At 43.1% G+C, this 21,470-nt stretch overlaps 1 protein-coding gene across 3 annotated transcripts in view; it reads left to right on the forward strand.

The window, feature by feature from the left end:
• Nucleotides 1–13,440, forward strand: part of LOC121277604 (four and a half LIM domains protein 2-like) — a 108,383-nt gene extending 94,943 nt beyond the window's left edge. For all 3 annotated transcript variants that reach the window (XM_041187144.1, XM_041187143.1, XM_041187145.1), the window contains exons 2-6: nucleotides 1,881–2,055; nucleotides 2,407–2,581; nucleotides 5,443–5,612; nucleotides 8,850–9,036; nucleotides 11,903–13,440. In XM_041187144.1, the coding sequence (XP_041043078.1) occupies nucleotides 1,900–2,055; nucleotides 2,407–2,581; nucleotides 5,443–5,612; nucleotides 8,850–9,036; nucleotides 11,903–12,054 (840 nt within the window). In that variant the 5' untranslated portion in view covers nucleotides 1,881–1,899 and the 3' untranslated portion in view covers nucleotides 12,055–13,440. The remainder of the gene's footprint in view (nucleotides 1–1,880; nucleotides 2,056–2,406; nucleotides 2,582–5,442; nucleotides 5,613–8,849; nucleotides 9,037–11,902) is intronic.
• The last annotated feature ends 8,030 nt before the right edge of the window (nucleotides 13,441–21,470 follow it).

Consider the following 21,470-nt stretch of genomic DNA (forward strand, 5'->3'; position numbering starts at 1 on the left):
CTGCCCGTCCAACTCTACAGTTGGCAGGCAGTCGAAAAGGCCAAGCAGCCATTGCAGTTTTATTGGAAACCTCATCCACTGGCGGGATGAAGTTTCCAATGGCAAATAAAAATAAAATCAAAACTTAAATTTTTCATTAATAACATGTCCCTGCTCTTGTGACAGAGTCTTATGAGGAGACGTGTCTTATTAGATTTATAAAATTTTAATTTTTTTTTGGAAATCTGTTCATTTCCCTAAAGCAGCTTTGTGCCTCAGGGAGATTTGCAAATGGCAGTTACGCGCATGAGCGAAGATTGCGCTTGCCCCACTCGCTTTGCCCTGCCACTTGCACAGACAGCGCTAAGCGCTGAAGCTCACGGTTCATGCTGGGCAGAACCCGCCAGCACGACAATCGCCTTCCAGCCCCGATCGTGGGCTGCGGTCAGCTTGCCACCCGCCCCCGCAGAGCCCGCCCGACATGGGTGAAATTCTGCCCACAGATTTAAACAGACACCTGGCAAAGCACACCCTGGACAGTCGCATTCAAAATGAGTTTCTTTCAACTCTGGGTCCTTGCAGACAGTAGCTTGAGGCTTACAGGCTGGAGGCTTTAGATCTTAGAATCCCTCTAGTTTTTACCAACATTCACTTCCTTTATACATGTTTTCCTCTTTGATTGCAAGTGTTCATCGTATCACTATGTCTTTTGAACTTTACCTCTTCTAATAATAAGACCCTTTCATAGTGCACTGGGTGGAATTTTCCCAGATTTACGCCTAAGTGCGGTAGTGGGCTGGTAAAACACCCGCTAGCCGTAATGGTGGGTTTTCAAGCCGTCTCATCCCAAACCCACCCCATTCTTTAGGCAGTCTCGGGAAATACACAGTTTCCATGGCAGGTGGGCTCTCGTTTGTTCGCTAGTCATCACATTGCCGCTGCATCACGCTGGGCACCATGTTTAAACTCCAGCCGCCAGCACAGTGCTCACTGCTTCTGCCAGAGCAGCAATTGCCCCCCAGACAACCACCCACACCCCAATCCCTCAACAACAGCCACCTCGATGGCTGAGCTGCACTTCACCTGGCCCCCTGGCACCCCTGAGGCCTGCAAAACAACAGGAGGCCCAGGCGAGCTCTGCAGAATGATGTTGTTTACTCACCTCCAGTTCCCCCAAAGTGAAGGCCACCAAGTGTGTGCCTGTGTGCTGTTGTGAAACACGTCGGTGTGCTTTCCCGCCGACGCAGATGGACAATCCGGCAGGGGTCCAAGATCCTGGCGGGATGGCCTTTTAAGAATATGCTGATGCATTACAATGAGCTCCCTGACGACCATTGGCGGGAAACGGTGTATGATTGCAACCTGCCTTCCCGCTGTTGTGAAACCAATGAGCCATATTGTTGGTGCATGTCATCTATCACGTCTGCTGCCTGCGGGCATGGACAATTCCACCCACTGTTTCTGATCTTCACCTGGTTTGGTGTAATATTTCATTCCCTCTCTTTGAATCCAAGCTACACTAGTTTGTTTAAAGAAAAAATGCAAATTTCCCCCATGTTTACCTAATTAACATTGCAAACCCACTTCTCTTCTATACATTAAAGCCTCTAGATTAGCTGGTTTTAATCCAATTAAGGCACACACACATAAACACACATAAACAAAGACATCTCTAAACTCTATTTTAAAATAATTTCCAATAACATTATAGACATTATTATATCTTCTTGACAAAGGTTCTTCAAATTTATAGAAAAAACGCATACCAATCTATTTAGTTCCAAGAATGCATAATTTTACCTCATTGGAAAAAACTTCACTATCTGTTTGGCTGAATGCTGGTCAGATTCTTACCTTTCATTATGTGTCACCTTCTGAATTGCTGCTTTTTTTTCACCTAGGAAGTGAACATCAAAAATAATGGGGGAACGCTTCGATTGTCATTATTGCAAGGAGTCCCTCCTTGGCAAGAAATATATCTTGCGAGACAACAACCAGTATTGTGTCAAATGCTATGAGAATCTGTATTCTAATATGTGTGAAGATTGCAAGGCACTCATTGCCAGTGACTCCAAGGTAAAAGTGCTCTTGGGTTAATTAAACATATGCATTTTAAATACGTCCTAAATAATTAAAGGTAATAAATTAATGTCATAACAATTAATATTGGCTAAATTTCAGACAGGCAGGAAGCCACTAAAAGATGTAAATATAAACATAATTCAAGAATATATTATAATTACATTTGAAGATAACACTATACAGGTTAATCCCTTATTTCTAATTAAAAGTAGATCTATGTAACTTTAGCTGTGTGCAGTTGTTGTAATCCGCCATGCTGAATATCAGGAACATAATTGTAGTGTATTGTAATTGTTGTATTTTTTTCTGCATATCATGCATTTCTTTCACTTCATTTTCTCCAAGGATTTATCCTATAAGGATCTGCACTGGCACGAAAAATGTTTCAATTGTGCTAAATGTAGCCGTTCTCTGGTTGAAAAACCTTTTGCTGTCAAGGATGAAAATCTGTTGTGTACTGAGTGCTATTCTAATGAGTACTCCTCAAAATGCTTCACCTGCAAAAAAACCATCATGCCTGGTAAGAGTTTGATTTTCAACTAGTTTATGATTTGCATTGTAGTCAGCCTACCATTATAATAATTGCTCATTTTCATTTCCTTTGAAATTATCCTCTGAAGTGTTCCCAAATAAGTTTGATGTTGCCTCCGTCTAATTATCATAACAACATCCAGACTAAATCAGAAGACCATTCTCCATCATTCACCTTCATGAGGCTAAACTTGCTCTCACAGTGAACAATGTTTCCTTTAACTTCACTAACTTCTACCAAATAAAAGATGTTGCAATGGAAACCTGATGTGCCTGTCCTTTAGCAGGATATGTTGAATACTTTTCAGGTATCTTTCCTGATGCCTTCTTCCATTATTGTAATGTCTGTGTCAGTGCTATTTCATGCCTTCGTCAACCTTTCCTCTGACTTCTATTTGCTGTGCATGGCAGGCTTGTTGCATGAAGTAGTCCCTTTATGATTGACACTTGGCCACACCTACACTGACCTCAAAGTGAACATTGCTTGTGTGCAGCATGTTTATTCCCACATGCAACATATTTCTGATTGTTGCGCAACTGCACATCCATGCAGCTTAGAGGTATTGGCCCTCAGCTCATTTAGAGATCTTCATTCATTATATTTCAAATTCCCAACACTCCCTCCCCTTAATGTAACCCATTTCTACCTCTCCTCCTCTTCTCTCTGCAGATAAGCATAACATTGACATTATTTATTAACCTACTGTCTCCCACAATGTTTGAATTATGCTCCTCCCCACCCATTAACAACTAAACATGCACTTGTTAGACAACAGTCATCTGTCTTCCATTTGAGCAAGTCAGATAAGGCTACATTTATTGTCTATACCTAATTTCCTTGAGATGGTGGTGATAGGTCTTCTCCTTGATGTTCCAAACCTGACTCTGCCAAATGCCACAGAATGAAAATAGAGGAAAAAAATCTAATTACACAGTGTAAGGATAACTAACAATAGTAATGGACACTTGACAGTAATTTCTAGATGATAATCAAATTGTTACAATAAGCCCCCATGCTTCATTGTCATTGTTGTTGAATTTATCTCAACCCTTTACTAAAATGACCGCACTACCAAACATGTCATTACAATGTATATTCTCATTTTCCTACATTTTGGTTGCCTGACAGCATGGGCCATATTTTCATGATGGGAAGACACGAGTCAGATCCTTTTTCAACTTCCAAAATACGAGCCTGCCTCTGAACCTAATTTCCACCATATTTTTGTATCTGAAAGAGATGGGCATTGAGAGCAGAGGTTAGGCAAGTTAAATGAGGTGTGAGAGGACTGTGGGTGCAGTGATTGGCTGGTTAGAAGGCCCGCCTTGGTTCTCAGGCACAGCAGCCCAGCTACCATCATCATTCATATGCCTTCTAAATAAAACCCCTCACCTCCCTTACCTCTTCACACCCCATGCCAATGTTCCCTCATGTTGCTCAGTTCCCTTCATCTTCCCCATGCATTGTCCATGCCCCTCAAACCCCCATGCTCCCTAATACTCTCTGTGCCCCCTTCACATGCCCCACGTATCCTCCATAGCCACTCAGCTAGCATCCATAAGGTACAGACCTCAGAATGTCTTTGAAACAGACATCCCCTCAAGTGGTTAATCTGTTGTAAAAACAGACACTTATCCACTTATAGTGTCAAAGACAGATAACTCTTTAATAACTTCTTAAACCTGTTAATCAAAATATAAACACAATTCCTGTGATTTATCAGCCTTGAAACTCAGCCGAACATTCATAATGAGCTCAGTAATGAGCCTAGCTGTCAAAGCAAACTTTGGAATATCTAAGAAATGGAGTCTATTGAAACTGAAAAACCAGGTGGCCTTTTTGTGCTAAACTACACTAGATGGCCTGTCAATCAAATAGCCCAGGAGCAGGCTTTATTTCCTAAGTGAAATCGGCTAAAGTTTCTATTCAATGTAAAAGGGCTTTGTGCTTTAAGTCACTTCAATTTATAACACCAGAAATCTCAAACAGTGTTTTCTTTAGTTTTGAATGCATAAGAGCACTTGCCCAATGGATAATGTACTCTAATACATCTCAACACTTACACAATTCTGGTCAATGTAATGGTCAACTTACCTTTTCAAGATAGAGTCCTGTAATAAGTCACTGCAGTGGAAACACAGCTAAATTACAATACTGCATATAAAAGTAACATTTATAGTTGTCAAAATATTTAACACTTACCTGTCAGAATGTCCTCGACTCCTCAGCGGGCTTCCCCCAGTGATCACAAACTCTTCAACAAGATGGGGTTTTTTTTAGAGCTTCCAAAACCCCACCAGCACACAAAGATAGTGGAGGTGGAGGGGTGCAGCAGAAAATTCAAATTTTCTCTGGGGGATCACAATTGCAGGATCGCAACCCAAGGCCTTCCTGACCTGCAGAAAAACCAAATGAAAATAGTACGGGTCAGGAAGAGAGAGGAAGTTCATTTTTGTAGTGAAAGACTTCAAGATTTCAGGTTTCCCAAGCCCATTCCTGCCTCCATTAAAAATCTGTCTGCAAAAGTATGTTAAGCTGTTGCTTCTATAGTACTACTCATCAGTTGATCTTCAAAATTGATAACTATCCAATTGCATTGTCACTTTACTTCATCAACATGGTTACATGAGAATTCGTAACTTGTGTAATAAGATGCACAGCTAATGTTAAGTGGTGAATTGCAGAGTTCCCCCTTATTATTTTGGAGTTAATATGAATATGTCCCTGCACCATGCATTCATGCACTGGACCATGTACAATCCTGTACTCTGTATGGAATAACATTTGTCTGAATTAAATAATCAAAGCACAATTTGTTCTGTGATAAAAATAGTTTTTTTTAATGACAGGATCTCGTAAGATGGAATATAGGGGAAACAGTTGGCATGAAACTTGTTTCACTTGCAAACGCTGCCGGCAGCCAATGGGAACCAAGGCTTTTATCCCCAAGGAAAATGATAGTTACTGTGTCCCATGCTACGAGAAGCAGTTTGCTCAGCACTGCTCATCCTGCAAGAAGGTATGGTGTGGTTTTAATATGGCCATGTAATACTTTTAGCTCCCAGAGCATCCACTTTTTAGTATACAAATAACACTGAGCTGAGCATTGAAGTAATGTTGACTACTGGGAAAATCAAGCAACAAATTTCAGAAACTTTATAAGGAAAATTTGATTGCATGGGTAGAATTTAATGCCTTGTGAGTTTAGTGGTGGGAGGAGCATTTAATCAAGCAGGAGGGTGGCAAGTGGGGATCCCGCTGCCTTCCCCCTTTGGCCCAACTAAGTCCATGGTGGAAAGCCTCGTGGATGGCCTTCACACCCCGCCACCAATTAATGCCTATGTAAGGGCCTCATCCTGCCACCGCTGGTATTTACCCAGCTGCAGGTCGGGCACTTGCCACTTGGGAAGCCTGAAAATCAAATCCTGTCGGGGTTGCTCCAGGGGAGAGGGGAGTTGGGGTGTCCCTCATCCAAAGACACTAAGTGCCTGATCAAGGGACCCAGCATCAGGAAAGGAGGGCCTGCTGAGAGCCACTCCCATCCCTTTGCAGCAGATACCCTCCTCCGCCCTGCGACACCAACTGATATCATTCACTTGTGGCCTGGGTCCCTTGGCGATCCTAGGCCTTGGGTGGATGCATTACCAGCAGCCTCCTTGTTGGCATGGCCGAGCAATGAAGAGTTGCTGGCCTCTGATTCCTGCGGGTGGGATTTCTGCTCCTGGGATCCTTGATCCTGGGGAAGACACATTGCTGTGCAGTTAAGTGCCTGACTGGCAATTAATACAATGGGTTTTACCAAAATGAGATGACACAAGGCTCTCTCCATCTCTCCAGCTGGCAGACAAGACCCCCATCACTTCCATTAAGCACTGCCCACTGTTCATCTTCCATGCGCTATTATATCTTTGGAACATTTTTTGAAATGGGGACTAACGGAAACTGTAACTACAGACCACTGGAAGTGAATTAGAAATGTTTCCTACCCGACACAAGTTAAAACCATTTTTCCTCATTTAAGGTGCTTGCCATGTCAATCTTCCTGACTGGAAAAGGTTCACAGGATGATGTACTCCACCTGAACCTGACTACTACTGAACAGGCAGTGGCCACCTTCTTAGTCCTTGATACTAATTTCAGATCTTCAACTCAACTCGAAATTCAAAAAAATAAAACTAAAAGCATTTGGATGAAAAGTCTTCTTATAAATCTCATTAATGCTTGAGGCTAATGTACGTCTCCAATGAGTGTGACCTGGATTTGAATTAGATATGTTGTCTGGGTGGATGGTTTCAGTTGTGCCATAGTACAAATGCAAATCCGATATTAGCCCCCACTGAAAATGTCATCTATTTATGTCAATGCAAGTAGCATTCAGCCAGGTGGAGAATGGAGTTCACAGATACTGAACAGCAAGAAATTGTGAAAAACAAAGTTGCATGTGTATAGCACTATATCACATTTGAGAGAGTGTTACATTCAATTAATTACAACGGGATCCATTGAAATTTTCCAGGGGGGGTTTGTGCAATAATGTGAAATTGGAGCTAGGAGCAAAGTGCGGCCACGATACATGCAGCACAGAGTGGACTGGCTGTCTCACCAGGGAAAGAAGTGCATGAGGGTAGACAGGCTCTGAAAGAGTCTGAGAAGCAGTCACACTCACCTCACTAATATCTGTATGTAAATCATTATTTTCTTAAAGCCATTATTAGAACATTCCTTTCATGCAGCACTTAAGTATTATGAGTATTATATAATATTATAATTAAGTGGGTAGCCTGCAATAGTAAAATCTGAGACCAAAAGAACTCTGCTGACCAAGTTGGAATTTCTTGGGCACAAAATAAGAAATTACGATTTAGAAAGTCTGATGCCTGATGCCTGATGGGAAAGGTCAATGGTAAAAGAGGTCAAGGCAGGCAAAGAACAATGGGAAGAATTTTTCCTATGGCAGGCAGGCTGGGCGGGAGTGGGCAGGGGCGGGCGTGGGGCTGATCGCCGCCCGCAATCAGCTGCGTGCCACCATTTTACACGGGTGGGCCAATTAAGTCTCACCCAACGTAACACATGGCCAGTAGCGCTCAGCATTACCTGTGTAGGCAGGGAGAGGAGGGATAGTCGGGGCCTGCACTCTTTTGCGCATGTGCACAAAAGAGTGAAGCAATCTCCCTGAGGCACGGAGCTGCCTCAGGGAGATTGAATAGATTATAAAACATTTAAATAAATGAAGTAAAAATTTATTTAAACATGCCCCCTCATGTGACAGTGTCACATGAGCTGGGGCATGTTTGTAAAGGTGGGAAAATTTATTTATTTATTTTATGAAAGATTCAGGCCGCCCTTGGATGAGGTTTCTTGAAAAACGCAAAGGCCACTTGGGCTTTTCACCTGCCCGCCAACCTTAAGGTTGGACGGGCAGCGTTCTTAACTAGTTCAATTAGTTTCTGATCAGCCGTAATAGGCCATTTACATTTCAGTGGGTGCACAGCCGACTCCGGCGTGCACCCGCTGAACGAAATATCAGGATGACACACGATGAAGTTGGGGCGCACGCTCGATGTCATCGCGCGTCATTTTACGCGTCAGCATGTCAAACCCACCCTGCACGGTGACCGGAAGATTCAGTCCAATCTTTCTAAAGACCCTCACAAATTGGATGAATGTACAACCAATGAAAATGATCCATACCTCTAAAACAACAGAGATCTAGTCGCCAACACCCTCTTGGGTCATGGTACCCGAAGAAAGAGAGAGAGTCTGTGATTACTAATTTATTTGAAAAGAGATCCATTAACCAAAGAAGTCTGAGGACCGCTGGTCTAAGCAAATGCAGTAATCATTTTATACACAGCAAGTTCCAAAAGACACGAATGATTAGTTCATCTGTTTTTTGATGGTGTTGGTTGAGGGAATAATCTACCATTAGATCTTTAACATCTATGTGATCAGTTGGACGAGGTCATGGCTTAAAAATAGATTCAAAAGACAGCTTCTCTAACAATGCAACTCTCCCTCAGAATCAGATTGGCATGTCATCACATATTATGAGCTCAAGTCCTGGACAGGACTTGAATAGAAAACTTTCAGGCAAGATGCTCTCAATGAGCTAAGGTGACACTTACACTGCAACACAGTTTAGAGTTAACATATCTTCATGGGGATGGATCACCTTTCAAAAGTTTGCATCAAAAACACCTAGAACTAGAATTTTTAAAACTACTTTCCTATATTTGCATTCTACACTGTTTTTCAGGCAATCACTACCGGAGGGGTGACTTACCATGATCAACCATGGCACAAGGAATGCTTTCTGTGTACTGGATGCAAAGTGCAACTGGCTGGTCAGCGTTTCACCTCCAGGGATGATTTCCCATATTGCCTGGATTGTTTCAGCAATCTCTATGCTAAAAAGTGTACAGCCTGTGGCAAAGCAATCGCTGGTGAGTCAAAGTGTAACTACAGGTGCAGTTTTTGCATGAAAATAGATTCTGATTAAACCATGTGGATAATACAAGTGAATAATAAGATTTTCACATCAAGAATATAACCAAAGATCAGCACTTCTGACAATCTAGGGCCCCCTCAGAATAACACTGAAGTGATACCTGCCATTATGGGCTGAATTTTATGAGGGAGGCTGAAGTTATGCCACTGGGGCCAAAAGCAGGAGACCACTCTGCTTCAGCCAGCGGCAGAGACTGGGCCACATTTTGTCAACAGTAGACAATTCAGTGGCTGTCATTGGGTCTGCTCTCCTATTAAGGACAGTGACTCACCCCCAAGAACTGCCAATCAGAGGCAGTTCAGCAGCCCCAGCAGTACCGCTGCTAGTGGTGGACATTGCTGAAGCTGCACCTGGAGCATGTGGGTGCTTAGATGGCCTGGCACCTCGAAGACAAGTAAGTAGACAAGTAAGGGTCTGGGCTCACCATGGTCGGGCAGGCAAATCCCAGCTATCGGAGTTGGGGGTGGATCAGGGGAAGTTGCTGAGAAGGTAGAGTCATTACTCGGGGAGCACCAGGTGGCTGGTAGTTTGGCTGGTTTCACTAGATAGACTCCCAACATGGCAGCTTGTCCTCCCAATGTTGGAAAATGCCAGGGGAGGTGTACAGTTTCGGGGTTCAGGACCACAGATACCTGAATAGCCAGTCGACTAGTCATAAGTAATTTTAAGATAAAAACAGATTTCCAGCATCCGCAGCATTTTGCTTTTGTCTTAATAATTTTAAGATGGTTTATTAAGATGATTGAGAAAAAACATGATACATTAACTAATTAGACAGAAAAAAATGTATACGACCCATAACAGCTTGTGATAACAGAATTCCTCTCTCTCGTTAAAGCATTAGGAAGCTCTTCCCTCGATCTCTCGATCTTCCTCCTCCTCTGGACCATCTTCCATCTGAAGGAAGCAGCTGCCCAATGAGCACTGCAACCTTCAGCAGCACCTCACCAGTACATCAGCCTCCCTCAGCAGCACCTCAGTCCCTTACCATCAATCTGACACCAATCTATATACCCTTTCTTGGGGGGCTGGTAGCTTACCCAGTGTCAATTCCCCCATCTCAACCCTTCAGGCCAATAGGTACGGGGCAGGTACCCGGACTGACAGGTTGGTTGCCGCCCTTCCCATGTTTGTCATCCTGTTCAAGATCAGCTTTAGTTTACATCATGCTGATGGTCATGTCTTGATCTTTTCTAAACACTGGGGAAATAAAATGGTGCGCAGGGTGACATCTAACAATGCAGGAATGGCAACATCACAGCCTAAAATAAGACCGTTTAGAGGGCAAAGTGTTTAGGAATCCTTTTTCCAGAAAGAAAATCAATGTTGCTGAGCTAATCCCATAAAATGCAGGAAATACCATCTTTTTAAAGACCCCAATTTCTTACAGCAGTGGGAAGGGGCTCTTAATTCATCATTTAAATGGCTCAGTTGGGCTCCCGGCTGGCCCGTCTGCCAGCTTTCCCTCTGCTGGCGAAATGGTATGGAGGCAGGAAGACATGGGGCATACTCCATGATGCCTTCCCTCCATTTTGCCAGCCTTCTTATTTCCTAGCCTGTAGCCAATGAACCTGGTAAAATTCCAGCCTATGTGTTCAAGTCCATCTGTGTCCAAATGAGCATGCATGTATGTGCATGTGTGTGTGTGTGTGTTTTCTAACACATACTTATGCTAAATGTAAACTAAGTTACCACCAATGGTGCAATACAACTTAGAGTTGGCAAGTTTGTTTCAATGTAGTTTGAACACATTCTCTTGGTTCCCATATGAAAATATTACCCAAGAACTAAGTCACCAAGATCAATTATTCACTTCTGCCAAATGTGTTTTTCAAAAAGTTTGAACTTTTCTGTGAGTTTTCAGTAAAAGTATTTTGAACCACCAAGGCACTAAATGCATTTCCAATTTAAAGATAATTTTAAAAAGTTCTTATTTGAGACAGACTGTTGATTTAAATATTGAGGAAAGAACTTGCATTCATGTAGCATCTCTTACATCCTCAGTACTTCATAGCCAATAAATAACAAAAGAAATGCAGTCATTGTAGTAATGTAGATGGATACAGCAGTTAATTTGTTCACAGTAAAGTCTGATAATCATCAATGAGCCAGGCGACCTATCAGTTTTAGTGGTGTTGGTTGAGGAATAAATGTTGGTCAGGGCACTGAGAGAGCTCTCCACAAATGATGCCATGGGATTATTTTACAGCCACCCAGGAAGGCAGATGGGGCCTTGGTTTGATCTGAGAGAAGGCAGCTCCAACAATGCTCCCTCCATACTGTGTGCAAGTCACTGAAGTAGGGCTTGATCCCATGGCATTCCCACTCAAGGGCATGAGCACACTACTGAACCAAGACTATCACCAAAAAGTAGATTTACAGCGGTTGGATTAAAAGAGGTTCATTTTGTTTGACAGAGAGCCTAGTTTTAAACCCAAATTTAATAACCTATCCATACAGCACTGTACTCCCCAATGAATGGTTTCAATTTTCGTGCCAGGACTTGACAGTTATTCAAGTTCTCAGCACATGACAAGTGCAGCATTTTACCTCAAAATGCAAGAAGGGCAGAAAAAGGAGCTTGACTCTTACAGCAACTTTTTGATTCCCTTCAATGCAACCCAGCAGTTCCAAACAAATCCAGAGCTAAAACGATAGTATCTTCCCAGGTGTGCCACGCCTATAAGAGCTAAGAACACATGGAAGATCAACAAATTGATGAATAAAGGTAAAAGCAACTTTGCAACCCCATAAAAATAACAGTATAAAAATTCTTCTCATATATTTTTTATCTTATTCAGGTCTTGGAGGCTCAAAGTATATCTCCTTTGAAGATCGCCAGTGGCACAATGACTGCTTCAACTGCAAAAAATGTGCCATCTCATTGGTTGGTCGGGGATTCCTCACAAAACGAGATGATGTCCTCTGCCCTGAATGCGGTCGAGATATTTAAACTGGGAAATCAAATCAAACCTGGATTTGGGAATAAATGGTCCCACATTTATGTAAACTGTAAACATATATGTAACATTCAGCAAAGAATAAGTATAGTCAACTGTATCAGGTATTCATACACAACGGCCCAGATTTTGCAGTCAGCAGCAAAGCAATGACGGTCACCACTGACCTCGAAGAAAGCTATCCACAAAGATCTAGTGACCTCTGTGGCACAGGTTCCCCCTTTCCCTTTACTTAATAGCATGACAGCAAGTCAAGGCCGTATCTTGGCATACAGCAGCAATGATGCCAACAAACAGGTAAGCAACCAATCACATCGAAGTATTCACACACTTCAAACTAGGGAATTAGAAGTACTTAATATCCTTCACTATCAATTTAACCTTTCAGATGACAAAAATAAATGATTATAATTAGATGGAGATAAAAGCTAAAATAAAGATAAACTTTAAAAAGTAGTATTTTGTGAAACTATGTGGATTATTTTATAATTATTGAGAAATTTGACATTCCACAAATATATAATTAGCTTCACAGGGCCATTGAGGGTGTTTGTCAGTGATCATAAAGTTAGGATGTCATTAAAAACTCAGTTACACCCCATTCAACAACACGTAACTCAGTTACACCCCATTCAACAACACGTAATGCTGCTCCTAGCATTACATTGCGATGGGACAGCCATTGAGATCACCACTGACTTTGGCACATTGTAAAATCCAGCCCACAGAATCATTGACTTCTGGCTTTCCACGTTTTGCTGCGCATGTGTGGGCTCCAGAAATTGTTGTCAGTTTCGGTGGAGTAATGATGATGAAAGCTGAAAGTTTCAGCATCATTACCACTGCAAAATCTGGCCCCTGCTGTTCATGATTTCTGATAAATTCTTTTTGTTTGTAGCTCTCAGATGAACCATAACAAATCATCCCTAAAGAATATGCTTTATTTCCTATTGCTTTCAATTGCAGCTTTCTCATAATAGTATTTTTACTTTGTTAAAGCAATTTGATAAAATGTAGCAAGTGTAACAGAGTGGGCAAGACAATATATCTTCTATTGACTAAACAAAGTGGGAAAACTGGTATCATCAGAAGAACAAATTAAGTATTTTGGAAACCTATTAAACATGAATAAAATGCATATTAACCAGTAATGTGTACAACAAGACTGATTGTAACATTTTTGGCAATGAAAGACAGCAGTTACACAATTACAGTTTCTACTGCAAATGGGTAGATTTGAGGAATGATAATGTCACAAGACATTGCCAGCAATTTATTTAAATCAAGATTATATGTGTGGAGATCCATTTCAGTGTACTTCGTATTTAAATTACAATGTCATGTGATTCTGACACATATAAAATGGGATTTTCATGTGAGATGTACTCAGTTGTATCTCAATTGGATATGGATGTTAGATTCTCTATTTCTGAAGCTGTCTGCCCATTCTCACAGATAAACTTCACCAAATAGCTCATCATGCTTTCAGGTGCCAGATCATTTTCAATGATGATATTGTTGCAAATGCACTATGCAGTGATGCTAAAATATGCATTAAACACAGGGTGCAGCGGCACATCTTATCTGCATGAATTATTAACTTTTACTTCTGTACGGTTTTATCTCTACTGTTCTTAACACTTTCTTGTCTGTTGACCTGCCAATAAGGCTTTAGTAGTTCTCAGAACACAAAACAAGCAATTCCACACCAAGAAAACAAAACTCTCATAATATCTGATTGTGGAAACTAAATCAAAAGCTGCATTTTACATTGAAATTGATCCAAAAATCAGTTTTGAAAATCATATGTCTGGATATTTACGAATGCTGCCTTACAGACTGTGTCTCCCCTTTATTCATTTGGGACTCGCAGCATCTGCCTCCAGATATTCTTTTAGCATCAATGAGGATTTAAAACCAGTAGTACAAAGCCTATGTCAGTGACTTGTGGAGGAGAATTTTTAGCTTGTTGGGCGGGCAGGTGAAAAGGCCAAGTGGCCTTTGCATTTTTTAGGAAACCTCATTAAACAGCAAATAAAAATAAAATAAACATTTAAAATTTAATTAATAACATATTATGTTATTAATAACATATAAGTGACTGTCACATGAGGGGACATGTTTTATAGCATTTTAGAAATCTTTATTTTAAATGTTTTAAACTGTTCATTGCCCTGAGGCAGCTCTGTGCCTCAGGGAGGTTTTCAAGCGCACATCCGCGCGCATGCTCAAAGTTTGCACTCGCCCTCCTCCCCCCTCACAAAGGCAGCGCTGAGCATTGCCGCTCGCATATCATGCTAGGTGGGCCTTAATTGGCCTGCCAGCATGAAATCACGGTCCAGCCTTGATTGCAGGTGGCAGTCAGATTCCCAATCGCCCCCGCCTGCCCCCACCGAGCCCGGCCGACAAGAGAAAAATCCTCCTCCTGATAACAAATTGGGCTGGAATATGAAAAATTAATTTGTGGAACGATTCGGCACTAGTTTAGAAGTTTAATGGAATATAAGAAGTAAGTTAGAATTTTTGAAATGCAGATTTCTTTATTTAGTCTAGATACACATGCAGGTAATACTACTTACGTGAATAAATCACTTTTATTTGTAGATGAAGCAATTCAAGTATTTTTTTTCTATTTGCTCATAACTGGAAATAACTTAGCTCTATCTACTCAAAAATTGCAGTGGGTTGAGGAGCTTTGAAATGTCATCACAGACTACCCAACCTCTGACATGCTCATGTAACCATGGTGTCAATATTCTTGTCAAGTTAAGCTCCTGGTGGCCTCAGCGATCATGATGGGGAGCCTGTCAGGTATTGGTGGTAGTACTGAAGGTCAGAAGAGGTGCTTGAGCACTTTCTGCCATTATGTGCACAGTTGTTACCTGTCACCTGCTCAAATTCCTCATGGAGCTTAACAGTGGCTATTTCATTACCTAAGGAATTGTGATTGGCACTGAACTCTGTGAAATTGTCAGCTAACATCGTCGCTCCATTTACTGATGAAGCAACTAAAGACGATTGTGATGAGAACACTGCTGTGTGGAACTCTGGCAAAGGAGTAGTGTCTCTGACAATCATAGCTATTTCCTGTAATTAGTTTGACTCCAACCCCTTCCCCCACCCCCGTTAACCACCAGTCTGTTGATGACCTTGATGTCGTACTCAGTCAATGCTACCTTAACTTCAAGAAAAGCTACCCTCCACTCCACTCTGCCATGTCTGCATCAAAGCTGTATTAAGCTCTGAAACCAAAGGGTTCTGGCCGAAACCAAAATGAATATCAGTAGGTAAATTATTACTATGTAGGAGCCACTTGATGGAACTATTGATGACTCCTTCCATCACTTTGCAAATTATGAGATGGAGGTGGGGAGCAAGGTTGAGAGGGTTGGTATCTTATTCTAAGGTGTGCCTAATGCTGTTCCTTACACTCGCTTTTATATTGAATTATACATTATAATCCTATTACATTAGGGATCTCCCAGTTGGAGGGCAATTGAGGGTGCACCATGAGGTCACAAATTGTGATAAATTCTGCTGCTCATGATAACCCACAGTGCCTCCTAGGTGCCCTGCCTTTGAATTGGTAGATCCATCCTTGATTTGTGCTACATAGTTCTGCTGTCTGTGATGGTGACCTTTCCCAAATCCAACAACTGTGCCATTAAAATAAAGGCAGGCATGAGTGCATTGGGAATGCCACAGGAATGTTGTAATTGCCAGTCTAACCACCCAACTCCCTCATTCCTGTCAGAGTCAAGCTTAGCTAACAGTTTTGCTGTGCCCACATTTTTAATGACATTCTTTTATCTACATATGAACACATGAATTAGGAGTATGTATGGAAAAGGACCAAATATGCAAAGAAATTATTTTTCAAATAGTACCATTGACTATAAAATAAAGCAGCGACTTACAACATATGTTGTAACTGACTGCCTGAGAAACATCTGACACACATTTTGAGATTTAATATGCCCTATTGTGCTAGAAATTGATATAAATGTATGGGCAGGATTTTCAGGTCGACGTGCGGGCGTGATCGGCGGGCTCAGGAGTGCTCGGGGAATGGACTGCCACCCATGATCGGCCCCCGACTGCAATTTCACACTGGCTGGCCAATTAACGGGCAAGTGCTCACAGGAAGCTGCCTGAAGGCAGAGAGCTGCTTCAGGGAGCTGAAGGCTTCAAAAGTTTTAAAATCAGAACAAAAATGTCTAAGCATCACAAACAGTTACCTGAACATAGACATTGTAAAAATTCTGTCCATAGATTTTTTTTCTTCTCATCCCGACCTTGGATGAGGTTTCCTGAAAAATGTGAAAGGCCTCCCGGCCGATTTGCTCATCCGCCAACCATAACGTTGGATGGGCAACAAAAAATCTCCGTTAATTGCACTTGGCATCGTCATAACATTCAAGGCTATGGACCAAGTGCAGGTAAATGGGATTAGGTAGGTAAGTCAGATGTTTCTCACGTGTCGGTGCAGACTCGATGGGCCAAAGGGCCTCTTCTGCACTGTGTGATTCTGTGATACTGTGAATTGCGCCATTAATGGGCTTAATTGCCTTCTTAATTATCAGCAGGCGCACTTCTGAGTTTAGCATGTGCTCGCCAACCAAAATATCGCGTGAGTGCGCAATGACGTCGGGACGCGCGCCCAACATCATCACGCACTATTTAACGCTCGAGCAGGTTGGGCGTGCGTTCGCATGCCGAGCTCAAAAAATTCTGCCCTTGATTTGATTTTCCCTTATTCATTTTGGCAAGAGTTAGCAGCTTAGATCCTAAGCACCAAGCCTTGAATGATTTTTGATTCAAGCAATGGACACACATTTAAAAGTACGGACTATTCCCCCTGTGAAAGCTCTTTGTAATGCAGCACTTGCTGCTTTTGAAGCTTTCAGACATGTGAAAAAACAGTGAGACATAATTTGTGTGATACCATACACACATTTAGCTGTTACTTCTTGATGCTGTTGGGAATATGTGGAAGTGCTTGTTACTTTATTTTAGTTTTGTCTAATTAAGTTCTGTGGAATGGAATATATCTCCTTTAAAATAAGACCTGCTTTATTTAACATCTGACTACCTCAAAGCTTTCTTAAGGTTGACAGATCCACTTAATAAGTTAATATTTGCATGTTAGTGATGGATATTATGCATTAAAGAAATGTATTAAACTGTAGAATGTTTCGCAGTCTTAATTCACAGTATCCTTGGAAACAACTAAACTAATGCAGTCTGAATAACTGTAATGGGCATAAAGTAGTCAAGAATCATGCTTCACTGTCACAAACTGTAGTGCTGATACGCTCAAATGTACTCTTTGAAGTGCAGCATAAACGTCATCAGTTGCATGTAAATTAGGAACATTTTGTAAGGTGCAAAATTGAATTAAGAGTGGAAGTTGTCTCACAGATTAAATATTGTGCATTTGAGATTGTTGGCAAATTAGAGACAAGTTATAAGCTAATAAAAGGAAAAATAAATGTTAAATACTGAAAGATGTGATGTATTACATTTCTAGGGGCAGAATTTTACGCCTCATGGGCGGACTCGCGGCCGACTTGATTAGGCATAATATAGCACGAGAAGATGTCGGGCAAGTGTCCCGATGTCACTCTGTACGCGCGCAAGCTTCAGTTTAGAGGGGGCATGCAGGTGTCAATATGTCCGAGATACAATGCCGAAGGAGGCTCCATCTCTTGAGGGAGACCATGACCTCCATTTATCAGATGATTGGGCCTTAGATCACCTCCAACTGTGTGTGTAGGCCCATAGCTCTTCTGAAGATGCGCTTCCAGTGCCTGGACCATTCAAGGGGCACACTACAATACCCCCCAAGAGTGGGTGTCACTGATAGTGGTTGCATGCTGCGCTTTCCACAATCTGACACTGGCAAGGAGAACCCACTGGAGTAAGAGGATCTTGACGCAGCTCCACAGGCTACAGAGGGCAAATCCTGTAGTGAATCAGAAGAGGAGTATGGTGAGGAGAATGCTGAGGGCATGAAGGCAGATCTCTATATCCTTCAGGGAGGCAGGGATACAAGGAGTGCTTGATCCAAAGCTCCTACAGCTCGGCTGTCAAAGGTCTGCTTCCATCTCATGCTAGGGCTGCTGCCTCCATCCCGGATGTCTGAATGACCCTTTCATTTGAACCCAAGGTCCACTCAGTGCCTGTGCAATAGAGTTTACAGCCACTCACATCCAGCATTACATACCGGCATACTCTGCACCAAAAAAAAGGTGAAGAATAATCAGACCATTACAACAAAAACAAAATTTATGTAATTTTCACATTCAAAACAAATTAACATAACCTTCTCTGGACTTCGTTCCCAGACCTGTAAGCATAAACAAAACATTACAGAAGATCACCTGTGAACAGTCCCTTTTGTGCTCATGGTGCCTTAAACTTACATTTGCGAGTGCTAGGTCTTGGTGCCCAACCCCTGCACTCCCAGGCCCTCGCTGGCAGTGGCATTGGAGACAGCCTGCTGACTCTGCTCTCTTGTTGGCCTTGATGACCTTGGCAGTTGTCCTCTAGCCATTGGAGCCTGTGCTGGCCCCGCCTGGGAGGGAGTGGCCAGTACCATGGCTGGCATCTCCCTAGTCATCGCAGCCTCATCAGATGCCACAGTCACTGGTAGAGGGACGAAGGAGCTGCTGTCGTCATCCAGAGTGCCCTGAGAGGAGCCCACAGAGACAACAGGCAGCTCATGCACCAACGTGAGGTCGCTCTGGACCTCCCTGCTCACCACTGACGGATGGGATACTGGCTGCCTCATCCATCTCCCACACTGGCAATGACCACCTGAGGTCATTGCCTGTATGAGGACTTGCAGGTCTGAGCACAACCCCAGGAACCCCTGATTCTGTCCCTGGAGCTGCCTCTCCATGAGAGTCGCCACACTCTCAATGAAGGAGGCAGTGTACTCAGCCATGAGGGTTAACGCAGTGCTTATGCTCCGCATGGACACCTACACAACAGATACCATGGCACGCATACCCTCAAGGATCTCTGCCAGATCCGCCCGCACATCCCGCTGGATATCCCGCACCTATCACCTAATGGACAACTCTAGAGCTTCATCATCTGCCTTTGAATCAGTATCAACTGGTCTCCAGCAGTCTTCTGACTGCTGATGCCCTGGGCATTCTCTGCCTCTGCCTGCTCCTCAAGGGAGTGTGAAGTGCCCTCACTGCTGTGCTCCGACATTCTAGCCAAAGATCTAATGCCCACCGATGTGCTGGTATCTGCCCTGGTACCTGGTTCAGAGAGCGGGTGTGATGCAGGTGCAGCTGAAGACCAGCGTTCCTCTGGCATTAGGGGTGGCTCTTTGGGGTCCTGAGAATGAGTGTGTGCTGTCAAATCTAAGGGAGAACAATGACATATCATTAGTTTAAGTCATCACACTGTCACTGTGCATGCTAGGCACCCTGGTGAGACAATGGAGATCTGCATCATAGTGTTATCGTCTTTCAATAATCAATGGAGACTCCAGTTTTTAGGCTTCCATCATTGATGAGAATACACAAGAATGTTTGCACCATCCAAAGCTCTCACCTCTGTGCACTGCACTCTTAGCTTCGTCTGACACCCCAGCCTCTCCATGGCCAGTTGACCGAGGTGTGTGGCGCCTCTCCAGCTTCGAGGCATCCTACTCAAATTTGGATAGGATTAGGAGGTTTGTGGGCCCTCTGCCTTTCCTTGGCCTCTCGATGGTGTTATGGCTCATATTCTCCTGAAAGGACGGAGTAGCATTGATTAGTCCACTCTCTACCTGGAGAGCCATTGCAGTCTAGCCAGCCCCAGCTGAGGAGCACCTTGCTCCTCATCCAAGGCGTGGTCCTCGAGCCAGAAGATACTTAGTCCAAGCTGCCAGGGCTCACTCCCTTGGCCACTCTGGCGTCATTAACACTCAGGCTCTAACACCCCTGAGCTCCACAGGAGGATGGCCAGACCCTAATACTTCACCACACTGATCCATGGCAACATGGTACTCGCTCATGCCGAGCACAGCAGGTCGTTAAACCTTTTGCAGCACTGCACCCATGTGCACCACACATCATGGCTGCTGACCTGGGCTGCCACCCCCTCTCAAGGTCTTCTTGTTAGGCGCGGTCTTCCATCTTTGGGGATGAGGGTGTCCTTCCTAGCAGCCACTCCCTCCATGAGGGCCGCGAGGCGTCCATCCGAAAACCAGGTGGCTGAGTGCCCACCCGACCTGCCCTCCTGCCCCAGCCACATTTGAGGCCATGACTTCAGTCTTCAGCATGAAGATATGTTCTTCCCTGGCAGCCTTGAAGGAGCTGCCTGTGCCATTTTTAAACCTGGATCGCCATCGGGTCCAGCAGTTGACAATCCCCCACCTCAACGAGCCCTTCCCGACCTTTGGGAAGACGTTCTTCCCACTGTGCGGACCTTTACTGGCCAGCCAGCGTGAAATTGCAGTTGGGGGTCAATCACGGGCGGTGGCCCATTTCCCAAATGATTGCAGACCTACCGTCCACACTCTCCCGCCCAGGGTAAAATTCAGACGTAAATTCTTTATAAGTGATAATTGTTCCTTTACGATTGAATATATATTGTTGCATCCAGTTGAGGAGATTTGAATGGCTCTCCTCTTTCGTTTGACCACAACAGATTTGTATTTGTTTGAAAAGGATATACTTGTCAATTCAACGAGAACTGTTTGTTTGTTGTGATCATGAAATAACCAATAGGACAGGTTTTCTTGAATTTAACAAATAAAGAGGTTAGCTTTATTATATTTAAACTGATCTAAGTAAAATAATAAAATACAATTCAATTTTTGCACCTGCACACACTCAAAATCCACATACACACACACACACACGCACAAAATAGATCACTGGGTGGGGAAGGATAAGTTGGACAAATTTGAGCCAGTAAAAGTTAAAAAGAATTCAGTCTGTAGATTGGTGACTAGGCTGGCTTCAGGCTGGATCCAGTGATCTGGCTGCTTTCAGTCAGTGGTCTGCTTTCTGCGTCGGGGCAGTTTAAAACTGCAGATGGATGATCTATCTGTTCTTCTGGAGATACGGCTGTGGAGTTTGGTTCTTTCTTTAAAATCTCGACCTGCTGCACATGCAGTGTCCAACTATAGCAGGCAAGGCCCAAGAGCTTGCAAGTTGGGTGGAGAGAGAGGGAACAAGGATTTCTTTCAGCTTCTTACCGCCTCAGTGTATGGTGCAATTGTCCTCAGTTCTGCTGAGAAAACATGTGCTTAAAACATACAAAGAATTGGCTTGTCATGTGACCGCCCCATCCAATTGACCAGTAGTCCAAACATGATGGTGTATTCCAATTGTAACTTAATTAGGTTGAGGTCTGGGAATTACCTCTCTTAGCCAGGAAGCCAGGATCCCATTGTTAAAGT

The sequence above is a fragment of the Carcharodon carcharias genome, chromosome 5 (genome assembly GCF_017639515.1).
Source record: "Carcharodon carcharias isolate sCarCar2 chromosome 5, sCarCar2.pri, whole genome shotgun sequence".
Taxonomy (NCBI): Eukaryota; Metazoa; Chordata; class Chondrichthyes; order Lamniformes; family Lamnidae; genus Carcharodon; species Carcharodon carcharias.